General features: G+C 49.3%; 1 protein-coding gene and 1 long non-coding RNA gene across 3 annotated transcripts in view; one reads left to right on the forward strand and one right to left on the reverse strand.

Annotated features, from left to right (window-relative positions):
* Positions 1–40: 40 nt before the first annotated feature.
* FOXM1 (forkhead box M1) lies at positions 41–27,037 on the forward strand. 2 transcript variants are annotated; one of them, XM_063929186.1, is made up of 9 exons: positions 41–140; positions 2,117–2,833; positions 4,729–4,877; positions 5,405–5,599; positions 5,754–5,882; positions 6,550–6,585; positions 18,973–19,036; positions 19,145–19,311; positions 25,749–27,037. In XM_063929186.1, exons 2-9 carry the CDS (start codon positions 2,182–2,184, stop codon positions 26,553–26,555), a joined length of 2,199 nt encoding a protein of 732 aa, XP_063785256.1. In that variant the 5' UTR covers positions 41–140; positions 2,117–2,181; the 3' UTR covers positions 26,556–27,037. The 2 variants fall into 2 exon arrangements, with proteins under 2 accessions (XP_063785256.1, XP_063785257.1); XM_063929187.1 differs by having other exon boundaries at positions 18,976–19,036.
* The window catches only part of LOC134933761 (uncharacterized), a 47,033-nt gene continuing 39,242 nt past the window's right edge, over positions 19,272–27,062 (reverse strand). Inside the window, exon 3 of the long non-coding RNA XR_010179761.1 lies at positions 19,272–19,352. This is a non-coding gene — a long non-coding RNA (uncharacterized LOC134933761). The remainder of the gene's footprint in view (positions 19,353–27,062) is intronic.

The raw sequence follows: 27,062 nt of genomic DNA on the forward strand, positions 1-27,062 counted from the left end.
GGGACCTCCTCCCCGATTGGCTGGCGACCGGCCACCAGCCGCTGCGATTGGTTGGTTCCACCGCCTGACCGGACGATGACGCCAGAGCGCGAAGATTCAAACTGCAGCAGCAGCGGCGGCCGGAGCCGAGTGAGGGAGAGGTGAGGAGACGCCTGTATATGAGTGTCTGTACCCGGGGGGCAGCCGGTGGCGGGGGCACAGGGCGGGGGGAGACGCCGGCATTGCCACCACGCACAGACTGGCCGGGGGCACAGGCTCAGTGTGTGGCCGGGGAGGAGGGAGGCCTGAGGGCAGCCATTGTGCTCAGGCCTCGGTCTGCCAGGCCCCACTGCTAGTGCTGTGATGTCATGGCACTGCAAGTCTCAGTATGCCCCAGGCCTGCTGGTGCTTATAGTTCCACAGCAGCTGGAGACACCCCTGGCCTGACCCACATGTGCAGTATTACAGACAGCAGACAGGCGTGTGTGTGTCATAGGGCCGCTAGGGGTATAATTACTCCTACCAGTTATTTATGTAGCGCACACATACGCCACAGCGCTGTACAGAGACTGCAGATGATCGTTAGTCGCCGCAAATAGTTCAAAACATCTTTATTGGTAATGGCGGTGGCAATCAGTTTGCCGGCGGTCAGGATACCGGTGCTATGGGCTATTCTCACCCATAGCGTGGGAATAGAACCTGTGGTGGGCCACCGAGCCTGCAAAGGGGCTTAGTTGCGCTCGACCCGCTGCCGTTATCCTAACGGGTGGGATGCCGCTGTTGGGATACTGACATCCGGCATCCAGCCCGCCGCTAATACATATGTATTCCGGTAATGGGATTGGCCGCTACCATTTATGCCGCATTCACACAGCAAATGCCGGATCCTACCCGGTAAGACAAAGTGTACTTACCGGGTGGGATCTGGCATTTGCGCTCCGTTGCAGGCTTCCCGACCCGGCAATATACCGGGTCGGTTGCCATGACAACTGAGGGAGCAGCAGTGGCGGGGGTGGAGGCAGCGCCGGGAGATGAGCTCATCTCCTGCGCTGCCTCTCCCTATCTTGTGAATGGGAACCGTGTCGCATCGACACGGCTCCCATTCACACCGCACCTGACCCGGGTAAAACCCTTCTTTTTTACCGGGTTGAATTACCGGGTCAGGCGACCCGCTAATTCATCTAGTGTGCTTTCACATCGCACACTGACCCGAGTCTACACGGCAATATGCCGTGTCGATACCAGGTTATTTGTGCGATGTGAAAGGGGTATTACTGATCAGGTTTGTGAAAGCCTAAGCCAGGCATGTCCAAATTGTGGCCCTCCAGCTGTTGAGAAACTACACATCCCAGCATACCCTGGCACAGCTTTAGCATTCTCTGACAGCAAAACTGTGTCAGGGCATTCTGGGATTTGTAGTTTCACAACAGCTGGAGAGCCGCAGTTTGAACATGCCTGGCCTAAGCCATATGTTAGTGTTCCCCCCAACACTGAGTGGAAGTATTGCATATGGTCATTAAGCTACAAAACCATCTGATGCAGGGCACTTACCTGTTTTACTGGAGCAGCTTCCGGCGGCTGCTCGCAGCTCATTGGACTGTCCACGTAGCGGGTGCGAATTCAGATCCGGGAGGACCCGCGGTGCATGCAGCAATGTACTGATGTTCAGTAGTTTGCGTGCAGTACGGGTCTGCAACATCGGACGCAGGATGGCGTCAGACTGTCAATAATTGAGGTGCAGTGACGGCCTCCGTTTCTCAAAATGGAGGCGTCGCCGCTATTGTGGGGGAGAGACCAGGCCAGGATCGCTGTCAGAGGACAGAGATTTCCCGGCCTCTTGTTCGGAGCTGCAGCAGCCGGCTTGCGTGACCCCATGGGAGATGATCCAGTACTGCATTCTAGGACACAGCTTAGATCAGTAATGTACGCAGGAGTGTTACTCTGTGAATGTAATGTATTCCATTGGTTAATTGGGACATACAAATAGATGGCTAAACTAAGTCCACCATATATTCACATGTCATGGTCTTTCTGAATAATAAATGTCCTTTATTTATGTTGTTCGTTCTCTTTTTTTACCTGAAACAACCTACATATTTCTTTACAAACAAATGTCCGTTTCTCCTATTCCATGCAGCTGCGTTATCCCTCCTCTTCCTCAGGATCTGTTTTTGCCATGGCTGCCAGCTTTGCCGTCACACCATGAGATCAAGCCCCCGTAGGCCACTGATACTCAGGAGACGCAGATTGAACCTTCCCTATGAAGATGTCGTCTGCGGAGCGGAGGCTCCGGATCAGAGGCAGACCCCCATGACCGCAGTTGCGGAGCAACAGGGACAGGACTCGGCTCATAGGGGAGAGCAAACGGGAACCCCTGATTCAAGCCTGCTTGTAGAGCCGGAAGTGAGAAGAACACCAGAGCCAAGCCTGGTCCGCAGGTGGTCAATATTGCGGACCCCAGAACAGACTCAGCGTTCTGAGACCGTTGCAAGTCCCAACCAAAGCCACAACGCCAGCTTAGGAATCTCTGCATCTTTTACACCAAGTTCTCCTGCGGTCAGAGCAGAAACTCCTGGTGTACCGGCCGGAATAAGAATCATGGGTCACCCGACCATTCCAAATACTCAGCTTGTGGTTATCCCCCTTCACTCTGATGTGGAAAGCATCATACAGGCATTAACCGTCAGGGGTAAGGAGAGTGGTCCCAACAAATTCATTCTCATCACTGGGAGCGCCTCCTTTCACGCGCAGGCTGAAAAACTTGGGTTTCAAAGCAAGGGAGATGAGATGCAGACTTTACAGATCGACGCCTCGCCCTCTCCCCACCATCAGACACCAGCTGACGGCAAGAAAGGTAAATGCGTGAATCAACAAATAAGACAAATGTTCTTCTCTGGACTCGCGCAGAAAGGGTTTTATTTTCCTTTCAATAGCAAGTTAAACACATTGAAGAATGCCCTTGCTTTACTTATGAGATGACCTTCTACAAGTCAGTGGGGGGTATTCAAATAAGTGCCGTTTTTTCAACTGGTCGAAAAAACAGCACTCATTTTACCATGTGTATTCAGTAGCAGGCCTGTTTTCGAATCCATTTTCACTTTTTGGAGTCCATTCAATTTGCCGACAGTTGCATAGCGCCGGGAATTAGCTCCGGTCGCTATTCAATTCTGCTCATGTTAAGTCGGCGAAGGTCCGTTCTCCCAGATTTAACAGATTGATTTGTCGGGAGAATGGGCACTATCCGACTTAACTGCCCGGCGCGATGCTGATTCCCAACAGAATCAGACGCACACCAGCACCGGGTGTGCTAGAGGAATTCCCAACAATTAAGTGTCATGTGGCGCTGTATTGAATAGCGCCGGGAGCTAATTCCCGACGCTGTTCGACTGTCGGCACATTGACTTGACCCCCTTTTTTTCTGTCGAATCGGCATGGGCAAAAACACCTGCAAATTCAACAAAATGCGTGTATCAGCGGAAAATGTGCCGATCCATGTGGTTTTCACCAGTGCCAGATTTTTCGGCCAGTCGCAAAATCGGCACAGGTATCCACTTTCTAAAATGTGTCTGGATAGGCTCATAGTAGTCACATGAGACGGTGCAGATTTGTTAATCCGTAATAAGAGCCTGAAGAAACAAACTGAGGAAAATAGTTTATAGCATACCACAGGGATTTGTGTTTAAAAAATAAAATAAAAAAGTGTTGATTTAAAGAACAGAATAAGAGAAAACATCACCGCTACACATCTAAAACCAAAAACGTGGGTTTGTTCCGATGTTTGATTGTTTAATCAGTGCATCCCATGGAGACTACATTGATAAGTATGGTTTGATGACTTTCAGAACACTGATTTTGTTGTAACTAGACACGTTTATCCAGGGAATTTTGCTTTTTTAATTATAAATGTTTGGGACTCGATGTTTTGATTAATTTTCCGTTTATTATTTTATCAGTCCGGCTCAACAGTTGGTTTTATTGCCAGTTTGAGTACCTGTTTCTGTACTGATCAGCAAGCTACGTATATGCACAGTCTGTATATAGTCATTTTTAAGGTTTAAAATAGCCATTCTAGATATTGACCATATACATGTATGTCAAATAGTGATATACAGGAAATTCTTTGGGGGGAATTCAATTCCCAGCCTGACAATGTAGCTCCTGGATAAAGTGCCTTCAGTTTATCTATTGGTTGCGTGGTAAAGCTGCGACTAGTGGTTTCAGCTTGCACTGGTGCCTCGTGGCTAGTTGCGGTGTTACCGCATGTGATAACAGCATCGCACCTGGCACTTTAGTAAGGAAATGACCTCTACTGTGGCCGAGCTTTAATCGCGGTAAATGGCAGCTCCTGACATAAGTTCCGGGCACTTAACTCTGGTGCTACATCGCTGTGTTGGGAATTGATTTCCCACCAATGAAAGTTTGGGTAGAGGAGAGGGAAGGAGAAAGCAGAGAGTGGTCCAGCAAAGGCCCTTCATTAGTTATAATAATGACGATGCTGTCCAGAAACCGGGATTTATAAAGCTCTATGTTGGCAAGTTTCTGGTGCCGCTGTACCGCACTCAGTTTATTGAGCCTACAAAGGATATCTGGCACATAAACAACTTTGTGACACAATTTATACAGTGTCTGGGAGCATCTGCTCTGTCCTCCATGTTTCATAGCGGGGATGGTTCATAATTCCTCTTTCCAGTTCTTCTCAATCTCCGTGAGATGAAGAGAACATTTCATTATGTTCTTTGGTCTTCCCAGTACTACCTCAGGCGCCAAAGGAAGCGGACGTTAGCTCGACCAGCATAAGTCCACTGGGGAAGATGAGCCCTGTGAGGCAGGAGCCGCCCAGCATAAAGATTGAAGGTGACGAGAAGGAGAACCACACCTCTGAGATTGTCAATGTTAAGGTGAGCTTCTAACTGGGAGTAGTCGTGTGCCTATGTAGATGGTTTCCTGCAGTATGTGACCCCAATTAGTGGTAATGTTTATCCCCGCGGGCTTACTTTTGGCAAGTTACTATCTCCAATCGTAGTTCATGCGCATTGTAGATCAAGCCAAAGTTTGGAAAACATGGAAAAGAAAAAAACTTTTGTACCTGTCCATCTAATGCATGTCGACCTGTCACCTGGATACCTGTTTAACACATAGGGGAGATACAGATCTCAGGCAGCGTCGTGTTGTATACTACACAACCATGTCTTTGCTGATTTTCCTTTGCACCCAATAGAGGTGGGCAGGAAACCCAGTGACCGTTGCCTATAGTAACGGACTGTGTAACGTGGTGTCCAGCGGCGCTTCATGAGAATTGAATCTGCCCCTATGTCTTCAGCTTCCGGCTTTGCTCTCCCGATGTCTGTATTTGCACCCAGGACGACCAATGATGTTCAAAAAAAAAAACCTGACTTCTGAATGTTTGAGTCTCTCGCGCCCTCAGGTGGAGGAAGACCTGGCAGTGCCCCCCCAGAAGTGGCAGCTCTCCATCTCCGAGCGCCCCCCGTACTCTTACATGGCCTTGATCCAGTTTGCCATCAACAGCACCCCCACCAAACGCATGACCCTGAAGGACATCTACACCTGGATTGAGGACCACTTCCCCTATTTCAAGCATGTGTCTAAGCCTGGTTGGAAGGTATTGTGTCAGCAGCCCAATGTGAACGTATATGGTTATAACGGGCATAGACCCTGCGGGGCAGCTGCAAGCCCCGGGTTTTCCCTCATGCAGTCATTACTTTCCACTGCTGTCTCTACTGTTCCTGAGTGCACTGTTCTTTGTGCTCCCTCAGAATTCCATCCGACACAACCTCTCATTGCATGACATGTTTGTGCGGGAGAGCCCTGGCAACAACAAGATTTCCTACTGGACCATCCACCCCCAGGCCAATCGCTGCCTGACGCTCGATCAGGTCTTCAAGGTGAGTTCAGCGTCAAATCTCTGGTTCCCATTTTTCAGCTCTGGATATAGTCTGGGAGTCTGTTTTGTGGCCCATTACAATGTTCCATTTAAGGTACTTTTGTTGTGGGCACAACTACCTGTTCTTGAATGCAGATCTGGTAGTATGTCGTACACAACAAACAAAAATCCTCTCTCACTGAGGGAGAACATTGACCCCTTATTATAGTTGCATACGGTATGTCGTACAGGCCTAAGTGCTAATGCAGCAGTTAATTGAGCTGCTGTGACATCACTGGCGCTGTCCACCAATCCATACAGTGCAAGTCTGTCAAGCTGTCACTGAAACTCTGCCTCATTAGGTAGAGAGGCCCCCCCCGTTCCTAACATGACAGCCTGCTGCAGAGGAGTGAGGGAGCGTGGTGGACGTATTGTTATACTGCCTTTCCTGCATATTAATATTAAACAATAGCTTTAGTTAGCAGATCTCATTTATCTGGGGTGATCAAAATAGAAAGAAATGTATGTGGGGTTCATTTTAAGCCTTTTAGAATCCATATGTGTGCACAGACCAGACACACAGCTGTCAGGTCCAGGGTACGGGATGTCATTTTAATGTTATTTTTATTTATTTTTTGTATTGTTTATTTCTTTTCACGATGGGCTTCTGTCTGCTGCAACTCCTGTAGTCCACCGACTCTGCGTCCTCTGTCTGCAACGAATCGGTAAGATCTTATACTGGAAACTGTACGAGGTGCTTCCTGTAAGGTCTCTCTGAGCTACTTGTGTTTCCAGTCTATTTCTTTCTGTAGACAATCTAACACTATCCAACATGTCACCTCTCCAAGGTGGCAGCTTCCACTATCTCTGTTTTCATTGACTATCTGGGAGGGAGCACACCATAGACGTGCAAGGGAAAACTTGTAATGTCCGTGTTACTGTAATCGCCCATTACGTGCGAAGCCGGGCATTGTTACCCAGATCTGAATTCCTCCGTTAGCTACCAACCTCAGTAAACAAGTAGAAAATATGACCGTTGCTAGTGGTGATGGGTTTGTATTCCAAATAGTGAAAAGAGCAGAAAGTCTGACAGGTTCTTGGTCGTGTGAACTGACCTTCAGCAATCACAGCAGACATCTCATATACACACTAACTTGCCACTATTCCTCAGACCCTCCTGGGCAGGTAATATCACTGATCTCTACCCCCAAATCTCTGCAATGTCTCCTCATCTCTCCTACCGTCCACCAGTTCTCGCTATTAGGCTGCACTTTAAACCTAAAGTAATGATAAACTAGTTTATCCCTTCTTCCTGCGGTCAATGCTATATGTCCCACCATAATCGCTGCTCCCCTATTTTCTATTCTTACAGCTGGCGGCTAGGTGGGGAGGAAGATAAGGGTGTGTGTATTGTGCTGCCGCTTGTACTCTGCCCCACTACCTCCACCCCTCAGGGCACTGACTCCCACATTCTGCTAAACACCGTGCTCTGCACATTACACAATACTGACCCACACGATGCTACAGCCCAGCACAACTTCAGTCTACTGTACACAGCATTGCCCAGAAATATAGAAATATCTGCAAGAGCCCCGTTCTGTAGAGTCATATTTCTGGAACTTGTATACTTTATACATTTCTCTAACGTCCTAGTGGATGCTGGGGACTCCGTCAGGACCATGGGGATTAGCGGCTCCGCAGGAGACAGGGCACAAAAATAAAGCTTTAGGATCAGGTGGTGTGCACTGGCTCCTCCCCCTATGACCCTCCTCCAAGCCTCAGTTAGGTTTTTGTGCCCGTCCGAGCAGGGTGCAATCTAGGTGGCTCTCCTAAAGAGCTGCTTAGAAAAAGTTTTTTAGGTTTTTTATTTTCAGTGAGTCCTGCTGGCAACAGGCTCACTGCATCGAGGGACTTAGGGGAGAGAAGTGAACTCACCTGCGTGCAGGATGGATTGGCTTCTTAGGCTACTGGACACCATTAGCTCCAGAGGGAGTCGGAACACAGGTCTCACCCTGGGGTTCGTCCCGGAGCCGCGCCGCCGACCCCCCTTACAGATGCCGAAGATGGAAGAGGTCCAGAAGCAGGCGGCAGAAGACTTTTCAGTCTTCCTGAGGTAGCGCACAGCACTGCAGCTGTGCGCCATTGTTGTCAGCACACTTCACACAGCGGTCACGGAGGGTGCAGGGCGTTGGGGGGGCGCCCTGGGCAGCAATGTATTATACCTTTTTATGGCTAAAAATACATCACATATAGCCCTTTGAGGCTATATGGATGTATTTAACCCCTGCCAGATCTCACAGATTCCGGAGAAGAGCCCGCCGAAATAGGGGGCGGGGCTTATTCTCCTCAGCACACAGCGCCATTTTCCTGCTCAGCTCCGCTGTGAGGAAGGCTCCCAGGACTCTCCCCTGCACTGCACTACAGAAACAGGGTAAAACAGAGAGGGGGGGCACTTTTTTGGCGATATAAATATATTTAAGCTGCTATAAGGATACAACACTTATATAGGGTTGTTCCCATATATATTATAGCGCTTGGGTGTGTGCTGGCAAACTCTCCCTCTGTCTCCCCAAAGGGCTAGTGGGGTCCTGTCTTCAATAGAGCATTCCCGGTGTGTCTGCTGTGTGCCGGTACGTGTGTGTCGACATGTATGAGGACGATATTGGTGTGGAGGCGGAGCAATTGCCGGTAATGGTGATGTCACCCCCTAGGGAGTCGACACCGGAATGGATGGCTTTGTTTATGGAATTACGTGATAATGTCAGCACATTACAAAAATCAGTTGACGACATGAGACGGCCGTCAAACCAGTTGGTACCTGCCCAGGCGTCTCAGACACCGTCAGGGGCTGTAAAACGCCCTTTACCTCAGTCGGTCGATACAGACACGGACACTGAATCTAGTGTCGACGGTGAAGAAACAAACGTATTTTCCAGTAGGGCCACACGTTATATGATCACGGCAATGAAGGAGACTTTGCATATCTCTGATACTACAAGTACCACAAAAAGGGGTATTATGTGGGGGGTGAAAAAACTACCTGTAGTTTTCTCTAACGTCCTAAGTGGATGCTGGGGACTCCGTCAGGACCATGGGGTTTAGTGGCTCCGCAGGAGACAGGGCACAATAATAAAAGCTTTAGGATCAGGTGGTGTGCACTGGCTCCTCCCCCTATGACCCTCCTCCAAGCCTCAGTTAGATCTTTGTGCCCGGCCGAGAAGGGTGCAATCTAGGTGGCTCTCCTGAGCTGCTTAGAATAAAAGTTTAAGTTAGGTTTTTTATTTTCAGTGAGTCCTGCTGGCAACAGGCTCACTGCTACGAGGGACTTAGGGGAGAGAAGTAAACTCACCTGCGTGCAGGATGGATTTGCTTCTTAGGCTACTGGACACCATTAGCTCCAGAGGGAGTCGGAACACAGGTCTCACCCTGGGGTTCGTCCCGGAGCCGTGCCGCCGACCCCCCTTGCAGATGCCGAAGTTGAAGAGGTCCAGAGGTCCAGAAACAGGCGGCAGAAGACTTTCAGTCTTCATAAGGTAGCGCACAGCACTGCAGCTGTGCGCCATTGTTGTCAGCACACTTCATACCAGCGGTCACTGAGGGTGCAGGGCGCTGGGGGGGGCGCCCTGGGCAGCAATGTATTATACCTTTTTTATGGCTAAAATACATCACATATAGCCCTTGAGGCTATATGGATGTATTTAACCCCTGCCAGATCTCACAAACTCCGGGAGAAGAGCCCGCCGTTTTAGGGGGCGGGGCCTATTCTCCTCAGCACACGGCGCCATTTTCCTGCTCAGCTCTGCTGTGAGGAAGGCTCCCAGGCTCTCCCCTGCACTGCACTACAGAAACAGGGTTAAAACAGAGAGGGGGGGCACTTATTTGGCGATATGATTACATATGTGAAAATGCTATAAGGGAAAACACTTGTATAAGGGGTTGTCCCTGTATAATTATAGCGTTTTTGGTGTGTGCTGGCAAACTCTCCCTCTGTCTCCCCAAAGGGCTAGTGGGGTCCTGTCCTCTATCAGAGCATTCCCTGTGTGTGTGCTGTGTGTCGGTACGTGTGTGTCGACATGTAGGAGGACGATGTTGGTGAGGAGGCGGAGCAAATTGCCTGTATTGGTGATGTCACTCTCTAGGGAGTCGACACCGGAATGGATGGCTTATTTAGGAATTACGTGATAATGTCAACACGATGCAAGGTCGGTTGACGACATGAGACGGCCGGCAAACAAATTAGTACCTGTCCAGGCGTCTCAGACACCGTCAGGGGCTTGTAAAAACGCCCATTTACCTCAGTTGGTCGACACAGACACGGACACTGACTTCAGTGTCGACGGTGAAGAAACAAACGTATTTTCCTTTAGGGCCACACGTTACATGTTAAGGGCAATGAAGGAGGTGTTACATATTTCTGATACTACAAGTACCACAAATAAGGGTATTATGTAGAGTGGGAATAATCTACTTGTAGTTTTTCCTGAATCGGATAAATTAAAGTGTGTGATGATACGTGGGTTTCCTCCGATAGAAAATTATGGGAGGTATACCTTTTCCCGCCAGAAGTGAGGGCGAGTTGGGAAACACACCTTAGGGTGGATAAGGCGCTCACACGCTTATAAAAACAAGTGGCGTTACCGTCTCCAGATACGGCCGCCCTCAAAGAGCCAGCTGATAGGAAGCTGAAAAATATCCTAAAAAGTATATACACACATACTGGTGTTATACTACGACCAGCAATCGCCTCAGCCTGGATGTGCAGTGCTGGGGGGGCTTGGTCGGATTTCCTGACTGAAAATATTGATACCCTTGACAGGAACAATATTTTATTGACTATAGAGCATTTTAAGGATGCATTTCTATATATGCGAGATGCGCAGAGGGATATTTGCATTCTGGCATCAAGAGTAGATGTGATGTCCATATCTGCCAGACGATGTTTATAGACACGACAGTGGTCAGGTGATGCAGATTCCAGACGGCACATGGAAGTATTGCCGTATAAAGGGGCGGTCCATCGGACCTGGTGGCCATGGCAACAGCTGGAAAATCCACTTTTGTTACCCCAAGTCACATCTCAGCAGAAAAGGACACAGTCTTTTCAGTCTCAGTCCTTTCGTACCCATAAAGGCAGGCGGGCAAAAGGCCAGTCATATCTGCCCAGGGCTAGAGGAAAGGGAAGAAGACTGCAGCAGGCAGCCCATTCCCAGGAACAGAAGTCCTCCACAGCTTCTGCCAAGTCCGCAGCATGACGCTGGGGCCATACAAGCGGACTCAGGTGCGGTGGGGGGTCATCTCAAGAGTTTCAGCACGCAGTGGGCTCACTCGCAAGTGGACTCCTGGATCCTACATGTAGTATCCCAGGTGTACATTGGAAATTCGAGACGTCTTCCCCTCACAAGTTCCTGAAGTCTGCTTTACCAACGTCTCCCTCCGACAGGGAGGCAGTATTGGAAAAAAATTCACAGGCTGTATTCCCAGCAGGTGATAATCAAAGTACCCCTCCTACAACAAGGGAAGGGGTATTATTCCACACTATATTGTGGTACTGAAGCCAAACGGCTCGGTGAGATCTAAAAGATTTGAACAATTACATACAAGGGTTCAAATCAAGATGGAGTCACTCAGCGCAGTGATAGCGAACCAGGACGATATGGTGTCACTGGATATCAGGGACGCTTACCTACATGTCCAAATTTTGCCCTTCTCACCAAGGGTATCTCAGGTTCGTGGTACAGAACTGTCACTATCAGTTCAGACGCTGCCGTTTGGATTGTCCACGGCACCCCGGGTCTTTACCATGGTAATGGCCGAAATGATGATTCTTCCTAAAAGAAATATGGACGCTTTCCTGATAAGGGCAAGGTCCAGAGAACAGTTGGCGGTCGGAGTAGCACTATCTCAAGTAGTTCTACGACAGCACGAGTGGATTCTAAATATTCCAAAATCGCAGCTTTTTCCGACGACGCGTCTAATGTTCCTAGGAATGATTCTGGACACAGTCCAGAAAAGGATGTTTTCTCCCGGAGAAGAAGACCAGGGAGTTATCCGAGCTAGTCAGGAACCTCCTAAAACCAGGAAAAGTATCAGTGCATCATTGCACAAGGGTCCTGTGAAAAATGGTGGTTTCTTACAAAGCGATCCCATTCGGTAGATTTCACGCAAGAACCTTTCAGTGGAATCTGCTGGGAAAATGGTCCGGATCGCATCTTCAGATGCATCAGCGGACAACCCTGTCTCCAAGGACAAGGGTGTTTTCTTCTGCGGTGGCTGCAGAGTGCTCATCTATGAAAGGGCCGCAGATTCGACATTCAGGACTGGGTCCTGGTGACCACGGATGCCAGCCTGAGTGGCTGGGGAGCAGTCACACAAGGAAAAAATTTCCAGGGAGTGTGATCAAGTCTGGAGACTTCTCTCCACATAAATATACTGGCGCTAAGGGCAATTTACAAGGCTCTAAGCTTAGCAAGACCTCTGCTTCAAGGTCAGCCGGTATTGATCCAGTGGGACAACATCACGGCAGTCGCCCACGTAAACAGACAGGGCGGCACATGAAGCAGGAGGGAAATGGCAGAAACTGCAAGGATTCTTCGATGGGCGAAAAATCATGTGATAACACTCTCAGCAGTGTTAATTCCGGGAGTGGAAAACTGGGAAGCAAACTTCCTCAGCAGGCATAACCTCCACCCGGGAGAGTGGGGACTTCAGCTGGAAGTCTTCCACATGATTGTAAACCGTTGGGAAAAACCAAAGGTGGACATGATGGCGTCCCGCCTGAACAAAAAACTAGACAAATATTGCGCCAGGTCAAGGGACCCTCAGGCAATAGCGGTGGACGCTCTGGTAACACTGTGCGTGTACCAGTCAGGGTATGTGTTCCCTCCTATGCATCTCATACCAAAAGTACTGAGAATCATAAGAAGGAGAGGAGTAAGAACGATACTCGTGGTTCCGGATGGGTCAAGAAGGACTTGGTACCCGGAACTTCAAGAGATGCTCACGGAAGAACCGTGGCCTCTACCTTTAAGAAAGGACCTGCTCCAGCAGGGGCCTTGTCTGTTCCAAGACTTACTGCGGCTGCGTTTGACGGCATGGCAGTTGAACGCCGGATCCTGAAAGGGCATTCCAGATGAAGTCATCCCTACCCTGGTCGAAGCCAGGAAGGATGTAACCGCAAAACATTTTCACCGCATTTGGCGAAAATATGTTGCGTGGTGTGAGGCCAAGAAGGTCCCTACAGAGGAATTCCAACTGGGTCGTTTCCTACATTTCCTGAAAACAGGACTGTTTATGGGCCTAAAATTAGGGTCCATTAAGGTTCAAATTTCGACCCTGTCAAATTTCTTCCAGAAAGAACTGGCTTCAGTGCCTGAAGTTCAGACGTTTGTAAAAGGGGTACTGCATATACAGCCTCCTTTTGTGCCCCCAGTGGCACCTTGGGATCTCAATGTTGTTTTGAGTTTCCTAAAGTCACATTGGTGATCCACTCACCACTGTGGAATTAAAATATTTCACATGGAAGGTGAAGATTCTATTAGCCCTGGCTTCAGCCAGGCGTGTGTCAGAATGGGCGGCTTTATCATATAAAAGCCCTTACTTAATTTTTCATTCTGACAGGGCAGAATTGAGGACTCGTCCTCAATTTCTCCTTAAGGTGTTTTCTGTTTTTCACATGAACCAACCTATTGTGGTACCTGCGGCTACTAGGGACTTGGAGGACTCCAAGTTACTTGACGTTGTCAGGGCCCTGAAAATATATGTTTCCAGGACGACTGGAGTCAGAAAATCTGACTCGCTGTTTAGCCTGTATGCACCCAACATGATGGGTGTTCCTGCTTCTAAGCAGACGATTGCTCGCTGGATTTGTAGTACAATTCAGCTTGCACATTCTGTGGCAGGCTTGCCACAGCCAAAATCAGTAAAAGCCCATTCCACAAGGAAGTGGGCTCATCTTGGGCGGCTGCCCGAGGGGTCTCGGCTTTACAACTTTGCCGAGCTGCTTCTTGGTCAGGGGCACACCCTGACTGAGGAAGACCTGGAGTTCTCTCATTCGGTGCTGCAGAGTCATCCGCACTCTCCCGCCCGTTTGGGAGCTTTGGTATAATCCCCATGGTCCTGACGGAGTCCCCAGCATCCACTTAGGACGTTAGAGAAAATAAGAATTTACTTACCGATAATTCTATTTCTCGTAGTCCGTAGTGGATGCTGGGCGCCCATCCCAAGTGCGGATTGTCTGCAATACTTGTACATAGTTATTGTTACAAAAATCGGGTTATTCTTGTTGTGAGCCATCTTTTCAGAGGCTCCTTCGTTGTTATCATACTGTTAACTGGGTTCAAATCACAGGTTGTACGGTGTGATTGGTGTGGCTGGTATGAGTCTTACCCGGGATTCAATATCCTTCCTTATTATGAACGCTCGTCCGGGCACAGTATCCTAACTGATGCTTGGAGGAGGGTCATAGGGGGAGGAGCCAGTGCACACCACCTGATCCTAAAGCTTTTATTATTGTGCCCTGTCTCCTGCGGAGCCGCTAAACCCCATGGTCCTGACGGAGTCCCCAGCATCCACTACGGACTACGAGAAATAGAATTATCGGTAAGTAAATTCTTATTTTTCCTGAATCAGAGGAATTGAATGATGTATGTGATGAAGCGTGGGTTAACCCAGATAGAAAAGGGCTAATTTCAAAAAAGTTATTGGCATTATACCCTTTCCCGCCAGAGGTTAGGGCGCGCTGGGAAACACCCCCTAGGGTGGATAAGGCGCTCACACGCTTATCAAAACAAGTGGCGTTACCGTCCCCTGGTACGGCCGCCCTCAAGGATCCAGCTGATAGGAGGCTGGAAACTACCCTAAAAAGTATATACACACATACTGGTGTTGTACTGCGACCAGCCATCGCCTCAGCCTGGATGTGCAGTGCTGGGGTGGTCTGGTCGGATTCCCTGACTGAAAATATTGATACCCTGGATAGGGACAGTATTTTACAGACTTTAGAGCAATTAAAGGATGCTTTTCTTTATATGCGAGATGCTCAGAGGGATATTTGCACTCTGGCATCGAGAGTAAGTGCGATGTCCATATCTGCCAGAAGAAGTTTATGGACACGACAGTGGTCAGGTGATGCGGATTCCAAACGGCATATGGAAGTATTGCCGTATAAAGGGGTGGAATTATTTGGCGTCGGTCTATCGGATCTGGTGGCCACGGCAACGGCCGGGAAATCCACCTTTTTACCTCAGACCCCCTCCCAACAGAAAAAGACACCGTCTTTTCAGCCGCAGTCCTTTCGGTCCTATAAGAACAAGCGGGCAAAAGGACAGTCATATCTGCCCCGAGGCAGAGGAAAGGGTAAGAGAGGGCAGCAAGCAGCTCCTTCCCAGGAACAGAAGCCCTCCGCGGGTTCTGCAAAGCCCTCAGCATGACGCTGGGGCTTTACAAGCGGACTCAGAAACGGTGGGGGGTCGACTCAAGAATTTCAGCGCGCAGTGGGCTTGCTCACAGGTGGACCCCTGGATCCTGCAGATAATATCTCAGGGTTACAGGTTGGAATTCGAGAAGTCTCCCCCTCGCCGGTTCCTAAAGTCTGCTCTGCCAACGTCTCCCTCAGACAGGGCGACGGTATTGGAAGCCATTCACAAGCTGTATTCTCAGCAGGTGATAGTCAAGGTACCCCTCCTACAACAGGGAAAGGGGTATTATTCCACACTATTTGTGGTACCGAAGCCGGACGGCTCGGTAAGACCTATTCTAAATCTGAAATCTTTGAACCTGTACATACAAAAATTCAAGTTCAAGATGGAGTCACTCAGAGCAGTGATAGCGAATCTGGAAGAAGGGGACTTTATGGTGTCCCTGGACATCAAGGATGCTTACCTGCATGTCCCAATTTGCCCTTCACATCAAGGGTACCTCAGGTTCGTGGTGCAAAACTGTCATTATCAGTTTCAGACGCTGCCGTTTGGATTGTCCACGGCACCTCGGGTCTTTACCAAGGTAATGGCCGAAATGATGTTTCTTCTACGAAAAAAAGGCGTATTAATTATCCCTTACTTGGACGATCTCCTGATAAGGGCAAGGTCCAGAGAACAGCTGGAGGACGGAGTAGCACTAACCCAAGTAGTGCTGCAACAACACGGGTGGATTCTGAATTTCCCAAAATCTCAGTTGACCCCGACAACACGTCTGCTGTTCCTGGGAATGATTCTGGACACGGTTCAGAAAAAGGTGTTTCTTCCGGAGGAGAAAGCCAGGGAGTTATCCGAACTTGTCAGGAACCTCCTAAAACCAGGAAAAGTGTCTGTGCATCAATGCACAAGAGTCCTGGGAAAGATGGTGGCTTCTTACGAAGCAATCCCATTCGGCAGATTCCACGCACAAACTTTTCAGTGGGATCTGCTGGACAAATGGTCCGGATCGCATCTGCAGATGCATCAGCGGATAACCTTATCGCCACGGACAAGGGTGTCTCTTCTGTGGTGGTTACAGAGTGCTCATCTATTAGAAGGACGCAGATTCGGCATACAGGACTGGGTCCTGGTGACCACGGATGCCAGTCTGAGAGGCTGGGGAGCGGTCACACAGGGAAGAAACTTCCAGGGAGTATGGTCAAGCCTGGAGATGTCTCTTCACATAAATATACTGGAGCTAAGAGCGATTTACAATGCTCTAAGCCTGGCAAAACCCCTGCTTCAGGGTCGGCCGGTGTTGATCCAGTCGGACAACATCACGGCAGTCGCCCACGTAAACAGACAGGGCGGCACAAGAAGCAGGAGAGCAATGGCAGAAGCTGCAAGGATTCTTCGCTGGGCGGAAGATCATGTGATAGCACTGTCAGCAGTGTTCATTCCGGGAGTGGACAACTGGGAAGCAGACTTCCTCAGCAGACACGATCTACACCCGGGAGAGTGGGGACTTCATCCAGAAGTCTTTCACATGATTGTGAACCGTTGGGAAAAACCAAAGGTGGATATGATGGCGTCTCGCCTCAACAAAAAACTGGACAGGTATTGCGCCAGGTCAAGAGACCCTCAGGCAATAGCTGTGGGTGTTCCAGTCAGTGTATGTGTTTCCTCCTCTGCCTCTCATACCCAAAGTACTGAGAATTTTACGGCGAAGGGGAGTAAGAACGATACTCGTGGCTCCGGATTGGCCAAGAACTTGGTACCCGGAACTTCAGGAGATGCTCACGGAAAATCCGTGGCCTCTACCTCTAAGACGGGACCTGATTCAGCAGGGACCGTGTCTTTTCCAAGACTTACCGCGGCTGCGTTTGACGGCGTGGCGGTTGAACGCCGAATTCTAAAGGAAAAAGGCATTCCGGAAGAGGTCATCCCTACACTGGTTAAAGCCAGGAAGGAGGTGACTGCACAACATTATCACCGCATTTGGAGAAAATATGTTGCGTGGTGCGAGGCCAGGAAGGCCCCCACGGAGGAATTTCAATTGGGTCGATTCCTACATTTCCTGCAAACAGGATTGTCTATGGGCCTCAAGTTGGGGTCCATTAAGGTTCAAATTTCGGCCCTGTCGATTTTCTTCCAGAAAGAATTGGCTTCAGTTCCTGAAGTCCAGACTTTTGTAAAAGGAGTACTACATATACAGCCCCCGATTGTGCCCCCAGTGGCTCCGTGGGACCTTAATGTAGTTTTGGATTTTCTCAAATCCCATTGGTTTGAGCCACTCAAATCGGCGGATTTGAAATATCTTACATGGCAAGTAACCATGCTACTGGCCCTGGCTTCAGCCAGGAGAGTGTCAGAATTGGCGGCTTTATCGTATAAAAGCCCATATCTGATTTTCCATTCGGACAGGGCAGAACTGAGGACGCGTCCTCATTTTCTGCCTAAGGTGGTGTCAGCGTTTCACCTGAACCAGCCTATTGTGGTGCCTGCGGCTACTAGCGATTTGGAGGATTCCAAGTTGCTGGACGTTGTCAGGGCATTGAAAATATATATTTCAAGGACGGCTGGAGTCAGAAAATCTGACTCGCTGTTTATACTGTATGCACCCAACAAGCTGGGTGCTCCTGCTTCTAAGCAGACGATTGCTCGTTGGATTTGTAGCACAATTCAACTTGCACATTCTGTGGCAGGCCTGCCACAGCCTAAATCTGTCAAGGCCCATTCCACAAGGAAGGTGGGCTCATCCTGGGCGGCTGCCCGAGGGGTCTCGGCATTACAACTCTGCCGAGCAGCTACGTGGTCGGGGGAGAACACGTTTGTAAAATTTTACAAATTTGATACCCTGGCTAAAGAGGACCTGGAGTTCTCTCATTCGGTGCTGCAGAGTCATCCGCACTCTCCCGCCCGTTTGGGAGCTTTGGTATAATCCCCATGGTCCTGACGGAGTCCCCAGCATCCACTAGGACGTTAGAGAAAATAAGATTTTACTTACCGATAAATCTATTTCTCGTAGTCCGTAGTGGATGCTGGGCGCCCATCCCAAGTGCGGATTGTCTGCAATACTTGTACATAGTTATTGTTACAAAAAAATCGGGTTGTTCTTGTTGTGAGCCGTCTGTTCAGAGGCTCCTACGTGTTGTCATACTGTTAACTGGGTTCAGATCACAAGTTGTACGGTGTGATTGGTGTGGCTGGTATGAGTCTTACCCGGGATTCAAAATCCTTCCTTATTGTGTACGCTCGTCCGGGCACAGTATCCTAACTGTGGCTTGGAGGAGGGTCATAGGGGGAGGAGCCAGTGCACACCACCTGATCCTAAAGCTTTATTTTTGTGCCCTGTCTCCTGCGGAGCCGCTAATCCCCATGGTCCTGACGGAGTCCCCAGCATCCACTACGGACTACGAGAAATAGATTTATCGGTAAGTAAAATCTTATTTTTATCTTTTTGACCTTTTATATTTTCACCCGGCCACACCTGGGTGACTATTGCTGGTCTAATATAAAACTTTTCCTCCATTTCTTTTAATCATGATAAGGATCACAGTTGCGGGTTGTTGCATTTCTTTATGTGTTATTAGGTGCCGTGACTACCGACATGAGAATTATACAGTCACGGTACACACACACACACACACGCACAATAATAGCGTTGCTCTGTATAAACCCCTGGCGTGTACGATGAGTTAATGACCTTCTCTATTACAGCAGCAGAAGAGATTGATCCCGGAGCTAGTCAGGAACACGCAGTGTGCAGCTACCGGAACTAAAGGTGTGTGCGCTCTTCTCTGCTGTCTATAGCGGGATGTTGTACGCGTCAGCTGATTGGCGTAGACCTCGCCTGTAAAACGACTCACGCACCTGCTTCTTCCTCTTCAAGCTCCAGAACGGAGGATGAAACCCCTACTGCCGCGGATCGACTCCTATCTCATCCCGGTCCAGTTTCCTATTGCTCAGCAGGTTATATTCTCTCCGCTGGAGTTCTGCAGTGACCCTGGGCCGTCCGAAGGGCCGCGATGCAGCAAGCGCATCAAGATCGCACCTAAGGTCAGCTACAGACGCACATTCACCTGGCAGGCTACTCACAGCTGTAAAAAAAAAATCTATATTTTTCCAATGTTCTACTGTTAATCTTTCCACGGATTATTTTTTATTTGAATCTGTTTTTTAAACCAAATAAAGGGCGTTCTAGACCTAACCACATATTCGCCACACAAGTTCATACTTTTGTGTCACATCAAACTCCTTTCTATGGGACAGTACAGTAAAGTAGAACAGGCATCAGTCAGTTCAGTCTCTACCCAGCAGCACAGTGGTCAGTATAAATGTACCTTGAAATATACAATAGTGCATTGGGTATAAGTGAACTGTAACCCACGGCAACAAATCCAGCTGCAGCACTCATTCTAGCTCACCTGGTTACAGCATATTGGTGCCCATTGCAGAGTTTTATTAAATAAATGAGGAATCTTTGTGAAACTAGCTCCTGGCTCTCGGAATGCGGGAACGCGACAGGATATACTCCGCAGGCATGCTCCAGGCTAGACTGTACTTTAGCATTATAAATAAACAGCAAATAAAATCTATTTCTCTGACGTCCTAGTGGATGCTGAGAACTCCGTAAGGACCATGGGGAATAGCGGCTCCGCAGGAGACTGGGCACAAAAAGTAAAAGCTTTAGACTAGCTGGTGTGCACTGGCTCCTCCCCCTATGACCCTCCTCCAAGCCTCAGTTAGATTTTTGTGCCCGAACGAGAAGGGTGCAAGCTAGGTGGCTCTCCTGAGCTGCTTAGAAGTAAAAGTTTAAATAGGTTTTTTATTTTCAGTGAGTCCTGCTGGCAACAGGCTCACTGCATCGTGGGACTAAGGGGAGAAGAAGCGAACTCACCTGACTGCAGAGTGGATTGGGCTTCTTGGCTACTGGACATTAGCTCCAGAGGGACGATCACAGGTTCAGCCTGGATGGGTCCCGGAGCCGCGCCGCCGGCCCCCTTACAGAGCCAGAAGAGCGAAGAGGTCCGGAGAAAGCGGCGGCAGAAGACGTTCCTGTCTTCAAATAAGGTAGCGCACAGCACTGCAGCTGTGCGCCATTGCTCTCAGCACACTTCACACTCCGGTCACTGAGGGTGCAGGGCGCTGGGGGGGAGCGCCCTGAGACGCAATAAAAACGATATAAAAACCTTATATGGCTAAAAAAAAAAATGCATCACATATAGCTCCTGGGCTATATGGATGCATTTATCCCCTGCCAGTTTCCTGAAAAAAGCGGGAGAAAAGGCCGCCGTGAAGGGGGCGGAGCCTTTCTCCTCAGCACACAAGCGCCATTTTCTTTCACAGCTCCGCTGGAAGGACGGCTCCCTGACTCTCCCCTGCAGTCCTGCACTACAGAAACAGGGTAAAATAGAGAGGGGGGCACTATTGGCAGCTAATATATAAATACAGCAGCTATAACAGGGAGTAACACTTCTATAAGGTTATCCCTGTATATATATAGCGCTCTGGTGTGTGCTGGCAAACTCTCCCTCTGTCTCCCCAAAGGGCTAGTGGGGTCCTGTCCTCTATCAGAGCATTCCCTGTGTGTGTGCTGGGTGTCGGTACGATTGTGTCGACATGTATGAGGAGGAAAATGATGTGGAAGCAGAGCAATTGCCTGTGTTAGTGATGTCACCCCCTAGGGAGTCGACACCTGACTGGATGGTAGTAATTAAAGAATTACGTGACAATGTCAGCACTTTGCAAAAAACTGTTGACGACATGAGACAGCCGACAAATCAATTAGTGCCTGTTCAGGCGTCTCAGACACCGTCAGGGGCGCTAAAACGCCCGTTACCTCAGATGATCGACACGGATACTGAATCCAGTGTCGACGGTGACGAGACAAACGTAATGTCCAGTAGGGCCACATGTTACATGATCACGGCAATGAAGGAGGCATTGAACATTTCTGACACTACAAGTACCACAAAAAAGGGTATTATGTGGGGTGTGAAAAAACTACCAGTGGTTTTTCCTGAGTCAGATGAATTAAATGAGGTGTGTGATAAAGCGTGGGTTTCCCCCGATAAAAAACTGCTGATTTCTAATAAATTATTGGCACTATACCCTTTCCCGCCAGAGGTTAGGGCACGTTGGGAAACACCCCCTAGGGTAGATAAGGCGCTCACACGCTTATCAAAACAAGTGGCGTTACCGTCTCCTGATACGGCCGCCCTCAAGGAACCAGCTGATTGAAGGCTGGAACATATCCTAAAAGGTATATACACACATACTGGTGTTATACTGCGACCAGCGATCGCCTCAGCCTGGATGTGCAGCGCTGGAGTGGCTTGGTCGGATTCCCTGACTGAAAATATTGATACCCTGGATAGGGACAGTATATTATTAACTATAGAGCATTTAAAGGATGCATTACTATATATGCGAGATGCACAGAGGGATATTTGCACCCTGGCATCTAGAGTAAGTGCGATGTCCATTTCTGCCAGAAGAACGTTATGGACGCGACAGTGGTCAGGTGATGCGGATTCCAAACGACATATGGAAGTATTGCCGTATAAAGGGGAGGAGTTATTTGGGGTCGGTCTATCGGACCTGGTGGCCATGGCAACGGCTGGAAAATCCACCTTTTTACCCCAGGTCACCTCTCAGCAGAAAAAGACACCGTCTTTTCAAACCCAGTCCTTTCGTCCCTATAAGGGCAAGAGGGAAAAAGGCCGCTCGTTCCTGCCCCGGGGCAGAGGAAGGGGAAAAAGACTGCACCATGCAGCCTCTTCCCAGGAGCAGAAGCCCTCCCCCGCTTCTGCCAAGTCCTCAGCATGACGCTGGGGCTCTGCAAGCAGTCTCGGGCACGGTGGGGGGCCGTCTCAAGAATTTCAGCGCGCAGTGGGCTCACTCGCAAGTGGACCCCTGGATCCTGCAGGTAGTATCACAGGGGTACAAATTGGAATTCGAGACGTCTCCCCCTCGCCGGTTCCTGAAGTCTGCTCTACCAACGTCTCCCTCCGACAGGGAGGCAGTATTGGAAGCTATTCACAAGCTGTATTCCCAGCAGGTGATAATCAAGGTACCCCTCCTACAACAGGGAAAGGGGTATTATTCTACGCTGTTTGTGGTACCGAAGCCGGACGGTGAGACCAATTTTAAATCTAAAATCTTTGAACACTTACATAAAAAGGTTCAAATTCAAGATGGAGTCACTCAGAGCAGTGATCGCGAACCTGGAAGAAGGGGACTATATGGTATCTCTAGACATCAAGGATGCTTATCTCCATGTCCCAATCTACCCTTCTCACCAAGGGTACCTCAGGTTTGTGATACAAAACTGTCATCATCAGTTTCAGACGCTGCCGTTTGGATTGTCCACGGCACCACGGGTCTTTACCAAGGTAATGGCCGAAATGATGATTCTTCTTCGAAGAAAAGGCGTATTAATTATCCCTTACTTGGACGATCTCCTGGGTCCAAGGAACCTCAAGGTCCAGGGAACAGTTAGAGGTCGGAGTAGCACTATCTCAGGTAGTGCTACGTCAGCACGGGTGGATTCTAAATATCCCAAAATCACAGCTGATTCCAACAACACGTCTACTGTTCCTAGGGATGATTCTGGACACAGTCCAGAAAAAGGTGTTTCTCCCGGAGGAGAAGGCCAGGGAGTTATCCGAGCTAGTCAGGAACCTCCTAAAACCAGGACAAGTGTCAGTGCATCAGTGCACGAGAGTCCTGGGAAAAATGGTGGCTTCTTACGAAGCGATTCCATTCGGAAGATTCCATGCAAGAACTTTTCAGTGGGATCTGCTGGACAAATGGTCCGGATCGCATCTTCAGATGCATCAGCGGATAACCCTATCTCCAAGGACAAGGGTATCTCTCCTGTGGTGGTTACAGAAGGCTCATCTTCTAGAGGGCCGCAGATTCGGCATTCAGGAGCAGTCACACAGGGAAGAAATTTCCAGGGCTTATGGTCAAGCATGGAAACGTCTCTTCACATAAATATCCTAGAGCTAAGGGCCATTTACAATGCCCTAAGTCAAGCAAGGCCTCTGCTTCAGGGTCAACCGGTATTGATCCAGTCGGACAACATCACGGCTGTCGCCCACGTAAACAGACAGGGCGGCACAAGAAGCAGGAGGGCAATGGCAGAAGCTGCAAGGATTCTCCGCTGGGCGGAAAATCATGTGATAGCACTGTCAGCAGTGTTCATTCCGGGAGTGGACAACTGGGAAGCATACTTCCTCAGCAGACACGACCTCCACCCGGGGGAGTGGGGACTTCATCCAGAAGTCTTCCAAGTGATTGTAAACCGTTGGGAAAAACCAAAGGTGGACATGATGGCGTCCCGTCTCAACAAGAAACTGGACAGATATTGCGCCAGGTCAAGGGACCCTCAGGCAATAGCGGTGGACGCTCTGGTAACTCCGTGGGTGTTCCAGTCGGTATATGTGTTCCCTCCTCTTCCTCTCATACCAAAAGTACTGAGAATCATAAGAAGGAGAGGAGTAAGAACGATACTCGTGGCTCCGGATTGGCCAAGAAGAACTTGGTACCCGGAGCTGCAAGAGATGCTCACGGAGGACCCGTGGCCTCTACCTCTAAGGAAGGACCTGCTCCAGCAGGGACCTTGTCTGTTCCAAGACTTACCGCGGCTGCGTTTGACGGCATGGCGGTTGAACGCCGGATCCTGAAGGAAAAAGGCATTCCAGATGAAGTCATCCCTACCCTGATCAAGGCCAGGAAGGATGTAACTGCAAAACATTATCATCGCATTTGGCGAAAATATGTTGCGTGGTGTGAGGCCAAGAAGGCCCCTACGGAGGAATTTCAACTGGGTCGTTTCCTACATTTCCTGCAAGCAGGATTGTCTATGGGCCTAAAATTAGGATCCATTAAGGTTCAAATTTCGGCCCTGTCGATCTTCTTCCAGAAAGAACTGGCTTCAGTGCCTGAAGTTCAGACGTTTGTCAAAGGGGTACTGCATATACAGCCTCCTTTTGTGCCTCCAGTGGCACCTTGGGATCTCAATGTAGTTTTAGGGTTCCTAAAATCACATTGGTTTGAACCACTTGCCACAGTGGATTTGAAATATCTCACATGGAAAGTGGTAATGCTGTTGGCCCTGGCTTCAGCCAGGCGCGTATCAGAATTGGCGGCTTTATCCTATAAAAGCCCTTACCTGATATTTCATTCGGATAGGGCGGAATTGAGGACTCGTCCTCAATTTCTCCCTAAGGTGGTTTCAGCGTTTCACATGAATCAACCTATTGTGGTACCTGTGGCTACTAGGGACTTGGAGGACTCCAAGTTGCTGGACGTAGTCAGGGCCCTGAAAATATATGTTTCCAGGACGGCTGGAGTCACGAAATCTGACTCGCTGTTTATCCTGTATGCACCCAACAAGCTGGGTGCTCCTGCTTCTAAGCAGACGATTGCTCGTTGGATTTGTAGTACAATTCAACTTGCACATTCTGTGGCAGGCCTGCCACAGCCAAAATCTGTAAAAGCCCATTCCACAAGGAAGGTGGGCTCATCTTGGGCGGCTGCCCGAGGGGTTTCGGCTTTACAACTTTGCCGAGCAGCTACTTGGTCAGGGTTGCTAAATTCTACAAATTTGATACCCTGGTTGAGGAGGACCTGGAGTTCTCTCATTCGGTGCTGCAGAGTCATCCGCACTCTCCCGCCCGTTTGGGAGCTTTGGTATAATCCCCATGGTCCTTACGGAGTTCCCAGCATCCACTAGGACGTCAGAGAAAATAAGAATTTACTTACCGATAATTCTATTTCTCGTAGTCCGTAGTGGATGCTGGGCGCCCATCCCAAGTGCGGATTGTCTGCAATACTTGTACATAGTTATTGTTACAAACAAATCGGGTTGTTTATTGTTGGAAGCCATCTTTTCAGAGGCTCCATACGGTTATCATACTGTTAACTGGGTTCAGATCACGAGTTGTACGGTGTGATTGGTGTGGCTGGTATGAGTCTTACCCGGGATTCAAGATCCTTCCTTATTATGTACGCTCGTCCGGGCACAGTATCCTAACTGAGGCTTGGAGGAGGGTCATGGGGGGAGGAGCCAGTGCACACCAGCTAGTCTAAAGCTTTTACTTTTTGTGCCCAGTCTCCTGCGGAGCCGCTATTCCCCATGGTCCTTACGGAGTTCCCAGCATCCACTACGGACTACGAGAAATAGAATTATCGGTAAGTAAATTCTTATTTTTAGCCACGTCTGTGTTTGATGCAAGCATTGCAAACTGTAGAACGCTTATCAAACCTCTAGAGGCTGTTGGAAGTGTTGCCCATAGCAACCAGTTAGATACTAGCTATAATTTTATAGAATGTACTAGGCAATGATAGCTAGGACCTGATTGGTTGCCGTGGGCAACACTGCCTCTTTTGAAGGTTGGATTAATCTCTACGTTTTCTGCAGAGTTTAGGGAGAGAGTGGAAAGTGTTTGGTGGTGTGAAGTCTGATATCTTTATGTCTCTGTCAGGTCCCCGTGGAGACAAAGGAGCCGCCTTCGGTGCTCCCATCACTGCCTGTTAAAGTGGACCCCATCTCCCCGAATGTGAGGACGTCACCCGCTGCTCAGTGTAAGCAAACGAGTGGATCGCGGAGAAAGCAGCGACTGGTCACCCCCAGGTCTCAGGAGCCGGAGCTCGTCTTGCCAGACAGCAGCAGCTCTGATTCTGGCCTCGACACCGATTTTTCCTTCCTGCAGGATACACAAGCACAAGAGAGGACCTTCCAGCTCACTCAGGATGAGACCTATTCCTTCAAGACCCCCATCAAGGCGAAACTTTTGCAACCCCCGTCATCTTCCACTCCCAGCAAGCCAGCTGACGGGGGTTCCCTCCCGCCAGGGGAAGCTGAGACACCCCAGCCCAGAGATCCTCTGCCAGAATTTAGTCCTGTCCGATTTCCCCTAGGCTCCGCTCTCACCCCCTTCAAGGACAGCTTTGGTGCCCTCTGCTTTGGAGAGACCTCTTTCAAAGACCTACCGTACTTTGGTTCCCCCATAGACCTAATGGTAAATCAGTCTCCTGCTTCCCCTCAGCCAGAGATGCTGGACACGCCATTAGATCCACAGAGTCATAAGCGTTGTTCCAAGGAACTGCAAGTAGGGGGCTCCACTAACCGCTCGCTGCTGGAGGGACTGGTGCTGGACACTACAGATGAGAGCCTGAGTAAGATCCTCTTGGACATCAGCTTCAGTGGCCTGGAGGAAGACAATGGTCTGGGAGTGGACAATTCATACTGGGGGCAACTGCTCGCGGAGTTGAGACAGGAGTTACTTTAATTCACGCCACCTCCTTTATAATGCCACGTATGCCTCCTTATTACGCTGTGTGATAAGGAAGGGGCAAGACGGACACTGTTCTGTCCCCAGCGGGCGAGGTTCATAGCCGCCTCCTACAGTATAATCATATAGTTGATGGGGAACCCATGTTATTTGGCCTGTAAGTGCTCCTAGGTTGTCTAGTGAGTTGGGTGTTTCTTAGTTTTTCATCTGCTTTCTGAACTCATTTCATAGTTAACTGTTGCTGGCTGGCTGAAGTAACGGCGGGGTTAAATCAATACACGACTTAATTTCTTTTCACAGCGCACGGAATCACGGATCTGACGTATAATCGCAAAACTTCAGTGACTGCAGAACCTGCATCCCCCCCCCCCCGACCCGCTATGTGCATTTGCTTTGGAACTGACTATCTCCGCCACATATATTTATATAGATACTTCTGTAAATACTGTACATTATTCAGGTGTAGCGCCCCCCCCCCCCCCCCCCCCCCCCCCTCCCCCTCAT

Source organism: Pseudophryne corroboree, chromosome 6 (genome assembly GCF_028390025.1).
Source record: "Pseudophryne corroboree isolate aPseCor3 chromosome 6, aPseCor3.hap2, whole genome shotgun sequence".
Lineage (NCBI taxonomy): Eukaryota > Metazoa > Chordata > Amphibia > Anura > Myobatrachidae > Pseudophryne > Pseudophryne corroboree.

Bases quoted from the DNA above. Each gene is read 5' to 3' on its own strand.
- FOXM1 (XM_063929186.1), top strand. From the start codon at position 2,182: ATGAGATCAAGCCCCCGTAGGCCACTGATACTCAGGAGACGCAGATTG. The intron at 5,600-5,753 runs GTATTGTGTCAG...GTGCTCCCTCAG, and splicing joins TGTCTAAGCCTGGTTGGAAG to AATTCCATCCGACACAACCT. The intron at 19,037-19,144 runs GTGTGTGCGCTC...TTCCTCTTCAAG, and splicing joins TGCAGCTACCGGAACTAAAG to CTCCAGAACGGAGGATGAAA.